This window comes from Gadus morhua, chromosome 3 (assembly GCF_902167405.1).
Source record: "Gadus morhua chromosome 3, gadMor3.0, whole genome shotgun sequence".
Taxonomy (NCBI): Eukaryota; Metazoa; Chordata; class Actinopteri; order Gadiformes; family Gadidae; genus Gadus; species Gadus morhua.
Window position 1 is genome coordinate 19,757,035 of NC_044050.1, and position 14,040 is coordinate 19,771,074.

At 45.8% G+C, this 14,040-nt stretch overlaps 2 protein-coding genes across 7 annotated transcripts; one reads left to right on the forward strand and one right to left on the reverse strand.

The window, feature by feature from the left end:
* Positions 1 to 245: 245 nt before the first annotated feature.
* Positions 246 to 8,735, forward strand: zgc:112980 (uncharacterized). Of its 3 annotated transcripts, XM_030350700.1 has the most exons (21): positions 246 to 305; positions 824 to 935; positions 1,025 to 1,142; positions 1,257 to 1,350; positions 1,510 to 1,660; positions 1,769 to 1,886; positions 2,192 to 2,317; positions 2,655 to 2,717; positions 2,913 to 3,035; positions 3,742 to 3,897; positions 4,185 to 4,241; positions 4,527 to 4,741; positions 5,197 to 5,276; positions 5,355 to 5,444; positions 5,750 to 5,833; positions 5,979 to 6,083; positions 6,504 to 6,603; positions 7,412 to 7,487; positions 7,652 to 7,659; positions 7,779 to 7,840; positions 8,135 to 8,735. In XM_030350700.1, the coding sequence occupies exons 1-21, from the start codon at positions 303 to 305 to the stop codon at positions 8,138 to 8,140; spliced, it is 1,947 nt and encodes a 648-aa protein (XP_030206560.1). In that variant the 5' UTR covers positions 246 to 302; the 3' UTR covers positions 8,141 to 8,735. The 3 variants fall into 3 exon arrangements, with proteins under 3 accessions (XP_030206560.1, XP_030206558.1, XP_030206559.1); XM_030350698.1 differs by having other exon boundaries at positions 7,652 to 7,840; XM_030350699.1 differs by having other exon boundaries at positions 249 to 309; positions 7,652 to 7,840.
* On the reverse strand, positions 7,950 to 13,885 carry smcr8b (Smith-Magenis syndrome chromosome region, candidate 8b). Of its 4 annotated transcripts, XM_030350696.1 has the most exons (8): positions 13,648 to 13,885; positions 13,000 to 13,096; positions 12,625 to 12,899; positions 11,987 to 12,402; positions 10,921 to 11,660; positions 10,301 to 10,783; positions 9,615 to 10,101; positions 7,950 to 9,313 (listed from the first exon to the last, which is right to left on the reverse strand). In XM_030350696.1, the coding sequence occupies exons 3-8, from the start codon at positions 12,802 to 12,804 to the stop codon at positions 8,875 to 8,877; spliced, it is 2,745 nt and encodes a 914-aa protein (XP_030206556.1). In that variant the 5' UTR covers positions 12,805 to 12,899; positions 13,000 to 13,096; positions 13,648 to 13,885; the 3' UTR covers positions 7,950 to 8,874. The 4 variants fall into 4 exon arrangements, with proteins under 4 accessions (XP_030206556.1, XP_030206554.1, XP_030206555.1 ...); XM_030350694.1 differs by having other exon boundaries at positions 12,625 to 13,096; XM_030350695.1 differs by lacking the exon at positions 13,648 to 13,885 and having other exon boundaries at positions 13,000 to 13,463.
* Positions 13,886 to 14,040: the final 155 nt, after the last annotated feature.

Here is a 14,040-nt window from a genome sequence, read left to right on the forward strand (position 1 = left end):
TAATCTATGGTCATAACCTTTGTATTTGAAATGATTCATAAATATCATATACTCTATATATGGTTCAGTTTTTTCAGTTTTCTGAACAACTTGAAAATATGACTTAGGCCATTACTTTAAGAGGGTGACGATATTCAGGTACTCCAAATTACATGTAGGTGACAAAAAGTACATAAATAAATGTTGCAGACGGACTGTTGAATGGGTAAAATGACCAGTGGCCAAGCTCCAGACTTGGTCACAGAAATATACGTCATTTCCGTTTATTTCCCCCGCGAGGAACAAATGTACGCATTGTTTACATGGTAGGTAAGTCTAAAGACGTGTTTATCCGTGTTTGTTGCCCGACAAAAATACACGGTCATTATACCTACGATTATAGTTTTGTGTTCAAAACCACCGCATTTGTTGTCATGCATTGAAGATTTTCACTTTGTCACTTCTGCTTATACTCTTTATCTTAACAAAACCAGTTACATTCCAGGCAGCTACCTGGAATGTAGGCCCTACCGAAAGTAATGTTAACATAAGTTACTTCCTAATGGAAACATAGTCGACCAAATCTTGGAACAGTACATCGGCGTTGACAATACAATAGCCTTACTTTGTTAAATAACATTTATTGAATCTGGATAACACATTTTGAAAGCTGAAATCAAAGGGAGTGGCTAGCAGTCAATCGACCCATGTTGTCTCGTCGCTAACAAATCTGATATGAACTCTGTTTTGTCTCACAAGATGCCCTTCTGGAAACAACCGTGTGCTTACTAGCAGAAGCTGTTTAATGTTCTCATTTATATTATTTTAACTTATAACTGCACAGATATCTTTCAACATGGATGAGGTGATAATTATCCTCAGTGAAGACGAGGACCCGTGTTGTGATACCGCACTCAACGACTCCTCCGTCCTCTTCGTGGAAGTTAAGGAAAACGGTGAGGGATTTTCGTCTGAATTGTGGACATGTGTAATATTATTGAACCACAGTCTTTGTTTATATGTGTGTTATTTTGGGCCTTTTTAGTTGTGCAAGATAGACCATTGTCTGCCCAGGCTTTGGAAGAAGACCTAGTAGTTACCTTCTCCAAACGGGCTGAAGTGTTGCCTCATGCACGCTATGATTGTCCATTATATCCCTTTACGTGAGTAGACCCCGAAATTCACGATAGGCCTAACTGTTTTTTTTTTTACATTAAACACCTCTCAGGCTTTGCAAATTCAGGATCCTATTTGTGTCATTGTCTTTCCATCTCCAGGCGTGCAGAATATGTGAAGAGCGGCCCAATCGACAGCAACCACCAATTCTGTGAACAGTGTTTCTGCTATGTTTGTGATAAACTAGCATCGCTGGTATGTTGCACCCTATTTTTGATAGCTACACCACCTTAACCTTTGAGTGAAAAAGGTCTATCAAATCAATTAATAATATATACTTTGGTTAACAACATTTTGTCAAAAGGCTATGCTTTTTTTTGACACTCGTGATTTTCGCTGTCGTTTGCATTTCAGTGTCCTTTGTGGTGTGTCAATAAAGAGTGTCACTGTAACAGCCACCAGAGAAGCGGTACCTGGAGCAGACTCCGAAACTCTGCAGATCTTGGACATTTACTTGCATTTGACTTCTCATTGTCAGATGTAGACAGTAAACTGCAGCTTGCTGGTAACTGTAATAATATAAAATCTGCATGGGTTCATTCAATGTGCATTTGATATTGTACGCACTATCCCTAGTTCTACAAGTTAAATCTGCAGTGTTTTTGTGTTTTAGAAAGGCTACTGGGGAGCTTCAGAAAGGAGCTTCAAGTAGAGTTCTCCTGTTTCGTCCGGGGAAAGATGCTTTCGGATAACAACAGTTTACGTCCTCACATGAATGGTCTGGTTCATGAGTAAGTGTTGGGATTCTGCTCTGGATTCATTTTGAGGTTTTAAAATAGACCAATGTACTTTTGTGGGTTGATAACCTACACATTGGAACCTGTAAACATCAAACTGTTTTATCAAAAGTGCTGTATAACTTGTCATTCTGTACAGAGAAACTCTTGACAGGGAAAGGCTCATCTATTTAGTTACAAGAGTAAAAAAAATGCATACACAAGTTACAATAAATAATAGTAAATATGTAAATAAGCATCTACCTGATTGCCGCTTAGGGGGTTATTATCGTTTGTTTGTTTTCTTTACTTGTCTGCAGTTACACACCAGTGTACGGATGTGTGACATCTTTCCTGAACAAGGCAGAGAGACAGGAAGGAAAAGTTGCTGCCATCATGAGCTTGGGAGCAGCCAAGGACTTTTCTTCCCACTACCAACCTTCAGGGTACACACGCGCACGCACGTACACACACACAAGCGCACACACTGCATGTATAGATCTGGTTGGGCCGAAAGCCTTTAGGTACAAACCAAATGTCCACAGTCGACCTGTATGCATGATAGAGCAAGATGCCTAACCTCTACCTGCTCATTAATGACATCCATCTAAATGCGGTTGGATTAAAGCTTCTGGGAAATGCTAAATCTGCACTTACCGTCCCTTACAGTATTGAAGAAAAATAAATAACTAGTTGGGCTGTAGTGTAGCTTCTGAGACGTAAGTAAAAGAGTCTTAACGTGTTTCCTGTGGTGGTTGTTGTCGTGTGTTTCTTTCCGTACAGGATTGTGTTGTCAAAGTGTCCTAAAGCTAACGCCATGGAAGCCATAAGAATACTCCTACAAAGGTATAAAGGCACACTCCCATTTCCACCACACATACCCAGATTTGAACTTGAGCAAGAAGCCTAAACCCGTACTACCTTATCATTAGAACTGTATGTTATAAAAAAAAAAAACTAAGTCGCTTTGACTAAATGTCAGTTTTTAGCCATTTAAAAGTGTTCTTCTTACTTAATATGGTTTTCTCTTCCTCTTTTCAGAGTGATGGTCTCTGTTCAGCGGCTGATGGTGATGTCTGATTTACCATCTGATTTCATCCACAAGCTGCAGCGCTTTGCCCTGTGCCTGAATATGCCTGTAACCGTAGGAAACACAAGGAACAGGTGTGTGTGCTTTTGTTTGTGCTTTTGTTTTCTGTCTCTGTTTAAAGGTCCTATGTGTTTTAGAATGAGAAATTCCTTCTCATTACTGGCTCCTTTGCTCACAACTCTTGCAGTCAGAGAACCGGAGAATGTGTTGATCAATAACAATCATGAAGTAATGTTAGTGGAAATAAATGACAAAATCTTGTACAAAATCAAAAGTAATGGAAGAACAGATATTTTTGCCATTAACCACACGTAGACTTCAATTCCTTTCTTTCATCCGGCAAAAAAGATAAAGTATAATAGAAATCTGCCCATAGGCTGTTTTATGCAGCGGACAGAATCAGGCAAGGTAGTTTTCAACTAGCCTATATAATAGCAATTTAAAGAGATCTAGTATACATGTCAAATCACGTCCTGTTTAGCCCTATGTTGTTTTACAATGCCGATAAAGGCTCGGTTTTTGAGAGAGATGTGTTTAAGAGTTTACTTTTGACTTGTCCTTCATCTGATAACATTTTAGATGTCCTAAATTGTCCTTATTTATTCACCAAATATTAAGCTTACCCATACCCTAAAATTTTTGTTCAAATGATTAAGAAACCAGGGTACAAATGGCAACGTTGGATTGTCATTTGTATGACAATGATATAAAGTCATGTGTTGGTTGTGATAAGCTAATATTTACTGAATTTTAGTGTGTGTGTGCGTGTCTGCTCCTCAGCCTATGTGTGCGTCCTTGGGACGACGTGCTGCTGGTCTCGGTCCTCAAGGGGCAGAACGTGACGGGGATCCGTAAGCAGAGGAGCAAGAAAGACATCCTGGCGGAACCAATCTCTGTGGTCCTCATGAGGTCGGAGCTGCTACAGTCTCAATGCAGGTACAGACAGACAGACAGACATTCCCAATTGTGTATAGTACATTGAGAAAATCATGTTTAAGTGGCATGGGTCTTCATAATACAAGCATCAATACTCAAGGGTATAGGTAGCAGGGTCTACGCTGTCACACACACACACACACACACACACACACACACACACACACACACACACACACACACACACACACACACACACACACACACACACACACACACACACACACACACACACACACACACACACACACGTGTGTGTAACCCATGGACCTGTTCTGTTCTGGCAGGTACAGGGAGCTGTGCCGCTACCTTTGTGTGGTGATCCAAACTGACAACTCCACGCTGTGAGTGATGCACGTCTAATATGTCAACCTATTTTTATATTTAGATAGTTCTGGCGTCACGCATCATCGGATCTCATGATTGTTTCGGACAGATGCATTGTTCAGCTATGTTTAATGCAGCCTACCAAAGCAATAAATATATGTTCAATCACACCAGTAATAAGCACCGTGGGACACTTCATCTCATCAGTGCACTCGCTTCGATTCACCTCTCCTCAAACTCCTCCCAAATGGACTCTATGATGTCCCATTGTGGTCCGGTCTTCCCCCCCCCCCCCTGTCCAGGTTCAAGGCGATGCGGGACCTGGTGGCTCTGTTCATGTGCATGGAGGGGGACTTCTCCTTGGCTCTTTCCGAGGTGTCCATCGCCGCCCCCCGCTTCTCCCCAGCGCTCTTCCGCCTCTACCTCCGCATCTTCGAGACGGCGACGGCCCCCCGGGTCCACATCAGCCCGCAGACACCGTTTGACCTCCCGGGGGCCGAGTGGGGACCCATTCAAGGTAAGACACGCGCATAGTCCCGCACACACACACAGAGATAACATCATGTTACATTACCACTGACTATTAAGTGGACGCTTTATCCACATTATTACCTCTAGCCATGTCACCTGGAGCCGGGAGAGTTATAATAATAATACCGTACCGTTACATTACATTTATTCAACAGACGCTTTTGTTCCAAAGCGATTTCCTGAAAGTGCAATCAACAATGAAGATATAACGACGTGCATACAATTATACAAAGACACCTTCAATAATATTAAGAAACGACAAACAAAACGTCAATAAGATAAACATTTTAAAAGCATTTAAAAAAACATACCCAATGCTTCAATCATCGAACAGTGGTTTTTCGCAGGCGAGCTGGAACTGCCCGGCCTCGACACTGTCCATTGAGGCTGATAGAGCGATGCTCTTTAAGAAAGGCGTTAACTCTGTCTCTGTCTCCCCAGGGGCCGTGCCCCTGAGACGTGGGGAGCTGGTCAAGTTTGCTCTGAGGGTTCAGAGATGTTGTGCCGCAGTAAATGCAGATGTAAGTACGCAGGGTGGTTATGTCAGCACCGTTCAGTTTGGCGAGTTGTTTTGACTGAGTTCCTCGTGTCTTTTTCAGGCTCAATGCTGGTCCGATTTGCTCACCATCGTTAACAACCCCCGGGATTCACCATCGGCTCTGCCAGAACCCGGCCCTGAATTCCTAAATGTTTGTATACTTGTTCTATGAACATCCTTACTGTAGCGACGTGTGTGTGTGTGTGTGTGTGTGTGTGTGTGTGTGTGTGTGTGTGTGTGTGTGTGTGTGTGTGTGTGTGTGTGTGTGTGTGTGTGTGTGTGTGTGTGTGTGTGTGTGTTCTTTTTCTTATGACAAATGTACTTATTTCAAGTCGCTTTGGATTAAAGCGTCTGCTATATGTCACGTAACAAACTTCTTCTTTGGTATTTCAAACTGTGGCAGCCTTTTGTTAATGCTTTCATCTAACACTTACTCCTTCAAATTGCTGACCGTAGGACGCTAAGACTCTTAGCCTGGAGATACTGACTCAAGGGGTAGGATTATGGACCAGCATACAGATTCCCAAATCCTTTATAGAAGTAAGTGCATGTTAATACACACACAGCAGATTGTATTCGATAACGCGAATACCTCATCATTTCATGCAGAGATCGAAAGTCCATTGTGGCATGCAGGTTTTTTGTGAATCATGAGTATATAACTGTGTATGTTTTGCATTTACAGGTGAACCCAGACCATGCGCTGTTGCTATTGGTTACTGCGGCTCTAATGCTACGGATTTTGAGTGGCCCCCTAAGTCCAATGCTTCACGTTATCCAGAACTTCAAGGTAGCATCTTTTTCCTCCACTTGTCCATTTCTCTCAGCACTCTGCACCTTTCCACTGTAATATACAAAACGTGAGGGCATGATGGTAGAATGTGATCCGAAAATGTTTGTTTGGTTCTTTAAAAGACATGCTGGACACTTAAAGAGAATATGTGGTTAATGGGAAAAGTTAATATCAGTTGAATCCGCATTTTAGATACAACAGTCTGGTACTGCTTTAACTGGACATTCATACATAACTGAACTTAATCTTTGTTTTAATGTCAGCAGATATAAAAAATAAAAAGCGTAAAATATAATAATTATATATGCTGAATGATGCATTATTTAGCAACAATGTCCAAGAAAAAAAAGGAATGTATAAAAAGTTGGAAGAAAAGGGTGTTCTAAATGTGAAAGGCCGTGCTGTGCTGTCTCCCAGGATAATCCCTGGGTGCTCCAGTGGCTGCTTCAGAACCTCTCACTGTATGACCAGGACTCCAACCTCATCCAGAGCATCCAACAGGAGCTGGGCATCATAGGTGTGTTCCTGACAACCACACACACACACACCCGCACCTACAATGTCTACAAAACATTAAAGAATAGACTGCCCTAACGGACACTAATTTCTATGTTTGTTGTGTCTGTTATAGTCAAAGAAATCCACTACATCATCGGTTATTTACCATAATTCATTTTGTTACCAAACTATCAGTCTTTCGTGTTTTCTAAGACCTCACATATACTGTACATGCATTGCTGATGTACAGCGACTTGCATAGGAATAACTTGGTTAACACAATCCTCATTGCATCATTCTAGGAAAGGAACAACTTTCCAAACATTATCTATAACTACACGGATCCGTCTGGAATTGTTCCTTCCCCACAAAATACATCCCCTTCAGCCCCTATCCTTGTTTCTCTTAGTTTGCTGCTTGTCTGTCGTATATCTAGTATATGTCTTCTTTCTTCTTTGCATTGTACCAGTGTTTATTGTTTTATCGTTAAGTGTTGCTTGCAGGTACTGGTTTTCCAGTCAAAGGAATACATTCAGATTTTTTTTATATATATGTGCCTGAAGGTTTACTATTCTTTAACGGCAGAATGTTTTCCAACAGAAAATGTTACATTTGCTGCATGTAAATGAAACTAGAATATAGACTTTGGTTCCTAGATAGTATTACAACCTGCACCGCCCTTGGCCTTACTTCCATTTCTGTGTTCCTCTGCCCCTAAAATGCAATAGGAGATAAAGATCATTACGATCCAATAGTTTCTTGACATGTCAAAGGTGTTGGTGATAAAGTAAGATGTGCCTGGACAAGTGTTTTTTTCCTCCTCATAGGCGACCAGGCCTCCCCTGTCCCGTTGGAACACCACTCGCCGCCTCGCCCCTCCACCTCACCGGTTGTTTGGGATCAGTAAGTAAGACATTACTACATCGGCACACTATGGAAACCGGGGGTAGATGATTTAGCCTATAGTGTTTTAATTGGCATCATTAACAATGTCGATTTTTAATGAACATCCAATTTGTCTTCCCTTGTGTTTCATGTCTTCTCCTGTTCTGATGTGGCCTTATCAGCACATACTGTGAGTCACTGTACCAATCAACTGACCTAGCTGTATCCTTGTGTGTATCTGGTTGCCACACTGTCTCACGTCATTGGTTATGTTATGCATTGCTAACTGTGACTTTTCTTTTTGAGCAGGCAGTCCGGTCTCTGTCCAAACCGTGTGTCCCAAAGGTGCAGTCCCAGCCATGATTGTACCTGTAAGCAAAAATAATCCTGGCACCGCGGCATACAAGTTACTTATCAAAACAAACAATAACAGTATTAAAACACTCATAAAAACAAGCAATAACGGTATCCTTCACCAGATTTTGCATCAATTAATGTTTTCTTTATAAAGCATTAAAATAATTCCACAGGTGGGTTAACGGGTCACATTTTGAAAGCACATTGGCAGGGTTTTGATGGAAAAGGGTTTGAGTTGCTGAGAGGTTCACAGGCCACAGTAGATGTACCCTTCACTGACCCAAGCTGTGTCTATTTCCCTCCCCAAGACCTGATCACCTGCGGTGAAACAATGGATCGTGGTCTACCCTCTCAAGTACCAGTGGCTGAGTGTACAGGTGCCTTGTGGATTTGTCTGTAGTACATAAGCAGTTGTTGAAATCAACGGTCTGTACTGCCTCACCATGTTCTTTACATCCTTCTGGAACCCCTTGAATGTCTTCATATCCTCCCACTGAGCATATCCATGCTCTCACTGTTGCTGACAATCCCTACAACACTTGACTGGAGATTTGAACTCTGGTATAGGAGAAAGTTGTCTCTGCATGGATTCATGCTAGGAACACGGCCAACATGGACACCAGGATGTGATGACGGCTTCAGAAGACTTTTGTGGCTTATTTGATTTGCATTGGTGGTGTTTGAAGTGTATTCATAGTCTTCTTTTTCAAGTGTAACTTAACGTTAACGTCTCATCTATTTTCTAAAGCTGCCATGTTGGTGGTGGTTATGTTCAAACCAATGCTGTGTTGCACCTGAGCTGTTATATATTGAAAAAAAGGTAATGGAGCAATATGGGTGAAAAACATTTTAAAACATTGCAGCTTTTTCTATTGCAGAATAAAATGTGAATTTAGTTTATAAGAGGAACATTTGTGGCATTCCTTACATATTTTTTTTAAAACGAGTCTGCTTTTTCATTGTCATGGGGGAGTTTGCTATCCTACAATGACGCCAGGGTGAAAAGGGTCTGGTCTATCAAAATACTTTTCAAATTTGAAAAACATGATTATGTCGCAGTCATATGTTTGTGGATCTGCGTCGGTCTGTAAGACACAATCAGGACCGGTGGGCCACGCCCTGCATGGTACTGTTTGATTAAATCAGACAGGAAACGCATCACTCTCAGATCGTCCTCACTGCTGCAGAACCCGCGCGCCAGAAGCAGGGCTTCTCCATCACCAACGTTATCATCCCCGTCACGACCAAAGACTGGATGAAACGTGTACAGCAACGCCTGATTGGCCAGGGCGGTCAAGCAGCTCTCCAGGTGGAGCAGATATGTCCTGCCCCTGCATATGCTGGAGTGACGGTTAGCTATTCGGCCAATCAGGGAGCCTGAGTAGGTCGGGCAACGCAGCGTCCTCTGATCCAGGTCCAGCAGGGCCAGGTAACGGCTGTATCGAGCCAGAGAGTGGAGAACAGCCAATGATGTGGCAGAGGAAGTTCTGTTCACAAGGGAATACACAGAAGGGAAGACGAAACAATCAAATTAAGGGTAGATCAGTTGGATGTGCCCCCTCTACGAGTTAAAATGTTACTCCAACGGGAAGGAAATGCACTCACCGGCACAATCTGGCCATGCTAAATATTTGATTTACTCCTGACAAGCTTCTAGGGTATTAAACTTATGTAATACTTCAAACTGCGGAACATGTTATTTTTCGCATTCAAGTGTTAGCATGAAACCAAAAAATGAACACAATTAGCAAGTGGCAATGACAGTCATTTAATTTGTTGGTGGTTTACCTATGTAGGCCAATGAGCCTCCATGTGAGCAGGTCCGTCAGTTGAAGGGGCTTGGCTAAGAAAGGCAGCACATTGTTCCTATCTGGACCGGGTGCGGGCAGGAACAGGGCGAGCGCCGAAACCAACTTCCTCACACGACTCTCATCTCCTCCAATCACTATCAGTGGCCGGCCACTGAGCAGACAAAACACGGCATGCTGGGAAAACGAGTTCTGCTGGATGAATCTCAGAGCCCTGAGGCCGGCCTTTCTCTTTCTCCCCTGGTTAAGGAGGAGGTTGACGTCTGGTGTATGGGTAGGTGATTTTGAGGAGCTGGTGGATTGGGACGCCTCGTCGACACTCGAGGTCCTGGTCCGAGTACACGGCGGCGGCCACGCAGCGCTCAGCGGCAGATTGAAGGAAAACTTCACGTGGTGGTCCGACGCCATTGTCTCACCTCTGAGCCGGGTCGGAGACATGGAGGGAACTGCTACTGCTCTTTCAGCAACTGCCATAACAATTACATGACAGAACATTTAGCCAAGGTTAGCAACTGATTCAACTCATTCTGAGGCTTTCCATTAACAACCATATTCTTGTAGAGCATTTGCGTGGCTTCTCCCATAAGGGACGACAGCTATGCGCCTTTAATTCTATATAGTTTCCACGATAGGGAAAGTACAGCTCCAAACAACACTCCCCCTTACCTTGATGCATGGCTGTGATCTCCGGCATGACGTCTTCACGCACCGGCTCTCTCCCTGCACTATGGCCTGCCCCCGTATCTCCCTGGGCTGCGGAGCCCTCTCCTCTGTGGAGTGAATCCCCCTCGATTCGCAGGGACAAATATTTCCCTCTGTCCCTGACGTTCCGCCGCGGTTCCTTGCGCTCGTCCCGCAGGATCGTCACCTGCTCCATTAAATCCCTGAAACTGTTTGCCCCCTCATCACCGCCTGCTCCCAGGACCGGTGGCTCCGGGTCCAGGCTGCTGTACGGCGTCGGTTGGTCCTCCGAATCCTCCTCCGTGATGGCCTGCAGGTCCTCCGGGTTAATGATTGAGTCGGTGGTACTGAGGACCTCGATGCTGTCCTCGCTGATGCCGCGGATTGCGTACGCACGCACACGCTGGCTGCACGCCGCTTCTGGCGGCGCGTGTCTGAAGCAGAGCTCATTCCTCACAAAGGCTGTTTCTAAGATCGAATATAGAAGAAGGTGTAAAGCCAGCAGGGTTTAGATGGGTCAGAGGCAACATTTGAGACGGTTGTGATCGTAACATCCCTCAAGATTGTTGAAATAAAGCGTTTTGCCATTGCCAGGGGCGACTTACCTCTGTGGTCCTCCCCCGTGACGGCCTGTTGGGTCCGGTACGACCTCTCCGTTCCCAGCACCTCGATGCTGTCCCCGCTGCTCACGCTGCCCGCCATCTCTGCCACGCCCCTCTCCTCCGCGGCGGGGGATCCCCTGCCCTCCGTCTCCACCCGAGGCCCGAGGTGGGGCTCCTCCGTGCAGGAGAAGAATCTCTCCAGACTCGGCCACGGTCCTTTCTCCTCCTTCTCCTCCTCCTCCTCCTGCTCTCGCTCCCTCTGGCCCTCGTCTGGATCCCAGTGATCAAACAGGAAGTTGGTCAGCGGAAGCCTCCTGGAGAGGTCGCGTATCAAGCGGGCGTTGTGCAGCGCGCTCCGGTCGCCGCGGAGACGGCGCTCCGTGTCCGTCAGCTGCTCCACGGTGACGGACACAAAGTAGGCGTCGCTGAGCTCTTCCAGGGTCTTCAGCCGCCGCTCCAGCCTGGCGACGGAGGAGGTGGGGCCGGGGGGATAGGCCGCCGCCGCCATGGGGGGCAACGGCGAGAAAGGATCAGCGAGGTGGTCGGTCGGGTCGTAGGGCAGGAAGCCGGGCTGCTTCAGCTTCCTGTTGGGGTAGGACGACACCTGTCGCAGGAGTTCCCGGTAGTTCAGGATGGAGCGTTCCAGAGCCTCAAGCTCGTCGTCGTCCGTCTCGCCAACGTGGGGGGTCCCCTCGGCGGTGTTCGGAAGCTCCGCCCCCTGCTGCAGACTCAATCGGGTGTACCTGTAAAGAAATGTAAACACACTGATGAGGAAGAGTGAACGGATGTAAAAGATCCAATGGAAAATACACACACACTTTAAGGCAGTTTGATCCAAACATCTCACAGTGATTTCAGTGATAGTAAGTATCAAGTCTAGGGAGTCTTGCTCAAGGAAAGCTACAGGTACGGCAGCGACCATCGAGGGTCACAACCAGTCACTTTAGGCTGGGGAGGTACTTTACCCTGACCACCACTAGACCATCCTTCCCCCCGTAGAATACAAATCACAAAGACAGACTACCGGACTACAGACTAGGTCTCTCTGTGTCTCCCTCTCCCATCTTACTCAAGCTCCTGAAGTTTCCTCTGCAGCTCGCTGGCGAAGGCGCGGCGGTTGCCCGTCTTCAGGCTGTCCGAGGCCCGGGTGAAGCAGGCCGACAGCTCGCCGAAGCGCTCCATCAGCTTGCCCTGGTCCGACGACACGTAGGCCATGCAGAAGGGCCGCACGAAGCCCCGCGCCTCCAGGTCGTACAGGGTCATGTGCTGGACGTAGGCGAAGGCTCCGTTGGCCGAGTCGCCCATCACCACCCGGGAGTCCTCCGTGAAGTTGATGCGCGGGCCGGGGTAAGCGGAGGGGTTGGCGGGGGCCGGGAACGCCGCCTGGTAGTCCACCGACATGATGCGCACGGAGAAGTGGTTGAGGTCAAAGGAACCCAGGACCAGGGGATCGTCCGGGATGGTCATCACCGGTTGGGGGCCCACCTGTGGGTTTTAGGTAGATGCGCAGGTACACGCAAAGAAATACACACACACACACACACACACACACACACACACACACACACACACACACACACACACACACACACACACACACACACACACACACACACACACACACACACACGAGATGGATAGGTCATGTTTAAAGAGACGCATGCACGCACACACAAAAAAAATATGGATATCCTAACACATACACACCTGCTCTGAGAATTCAGCCACCAGTATGAAGTCTCTGTGGAACTGGGCTGCGGTGGACCAGGGGTTGGAGGGGGCCACCAGAGGGAGCGACAGCTCGTTTGGCATTGTGTCCTGGTGGTGGCTGGCCTCCACGAAGCCCTCCCCACCTCTGAAGACTAAGAGGTCGGGGGAACCGATCATCGTCACTCGGTGGCGATGACCCTGAAGATGATGATGAAGAAGTTCTGGCGGTACGGTTCAACCCATGGAGATCTTGTACCGGACGGTCTGAAAACCTACGATGTTCGTTCAGAAATATGGTTCTCCAATTGAAATACAGTTGACATGCCACGAAAAGTATACACAGCAAGGATCACTGGACGGTTGTAGACTTGCATCGTTTGAGATCAGGTGATCTTGTGGTTGAGCTTGTGCTCTTGAGCTCCAGTGACGGACCTCAATGAGTCAGCTTTTGCACCCGCTCCATTAAAGCCTGGCGAAAGGGGATTTCATGTACAGTTAAACAACATCCGTGGACCGACATTAAGTTCCTACATCCATTGAAGAAATACAAACATTTGATTCAATTGAAGGCCTAGTCACAACAACCCGTTTGTTGAAAGGGAGAAAAAAGCGAATCGCGATCATATTTGCACTAACTAGTACAAGAGGCGCTCGGTTATAAAGGTTTGTTCATAAAAAGGAGAAGCGAAAGTTTCCTTCAGGCAGTCGGGCTGATCACAAGGTTAAACGTGGTCCCGGAGATGCCTTCCTCTTTCTTTCCTTATCTGATCCGCAGAACAAACGTACTTCATGGGCTGTCAATAAGAAACATTACAATCTCAAGCGAGCAGCCCAGCCTACTCTACATCCATATTTAGCCTTGTGACAGCTGACGGTCTGCGGGTCGGTACACTTCTCTGTAGCGGGCTTCTTGCAAAAACAGACGCTCTGTTTGCAAATTAGGTCTTGCATGATTACATCAAGTAGGAGAAAAATAACTGCGAATAGATTCCTCGGAATGTTCTCCACGGAAATACTCACTTTGGAAAAACAATCCACTTTAAAATGTAGGCGCAGGGACGACCTGTGCAGTCCGTCTTCAGGCACATGATTCCTCGCTGCAATTCCTTTCCCATCAGCGCCCCCATCTCAGTACTATGAAGCATGCCATGGACTGAATGAAGCCTCACTGTTGATCTCGATAGTTCACAACCACACATGAAAATCAGGTTCGCAGTGATTTTAGTGTCGATTCTTATCTTAATTTAACATCCAAGCACAATCGCGAATGTAGTTTTGTCTAACAAAGTTGTTCTAGTTTACGAAATACGTTTTTGGCTTACCGATACAATAATTACCAATGTCCTGCGAAAATTACTTAAAATAGAATTACCTTATTTATGAAAAAATAATTATTTCATAAAATAAGGTTTT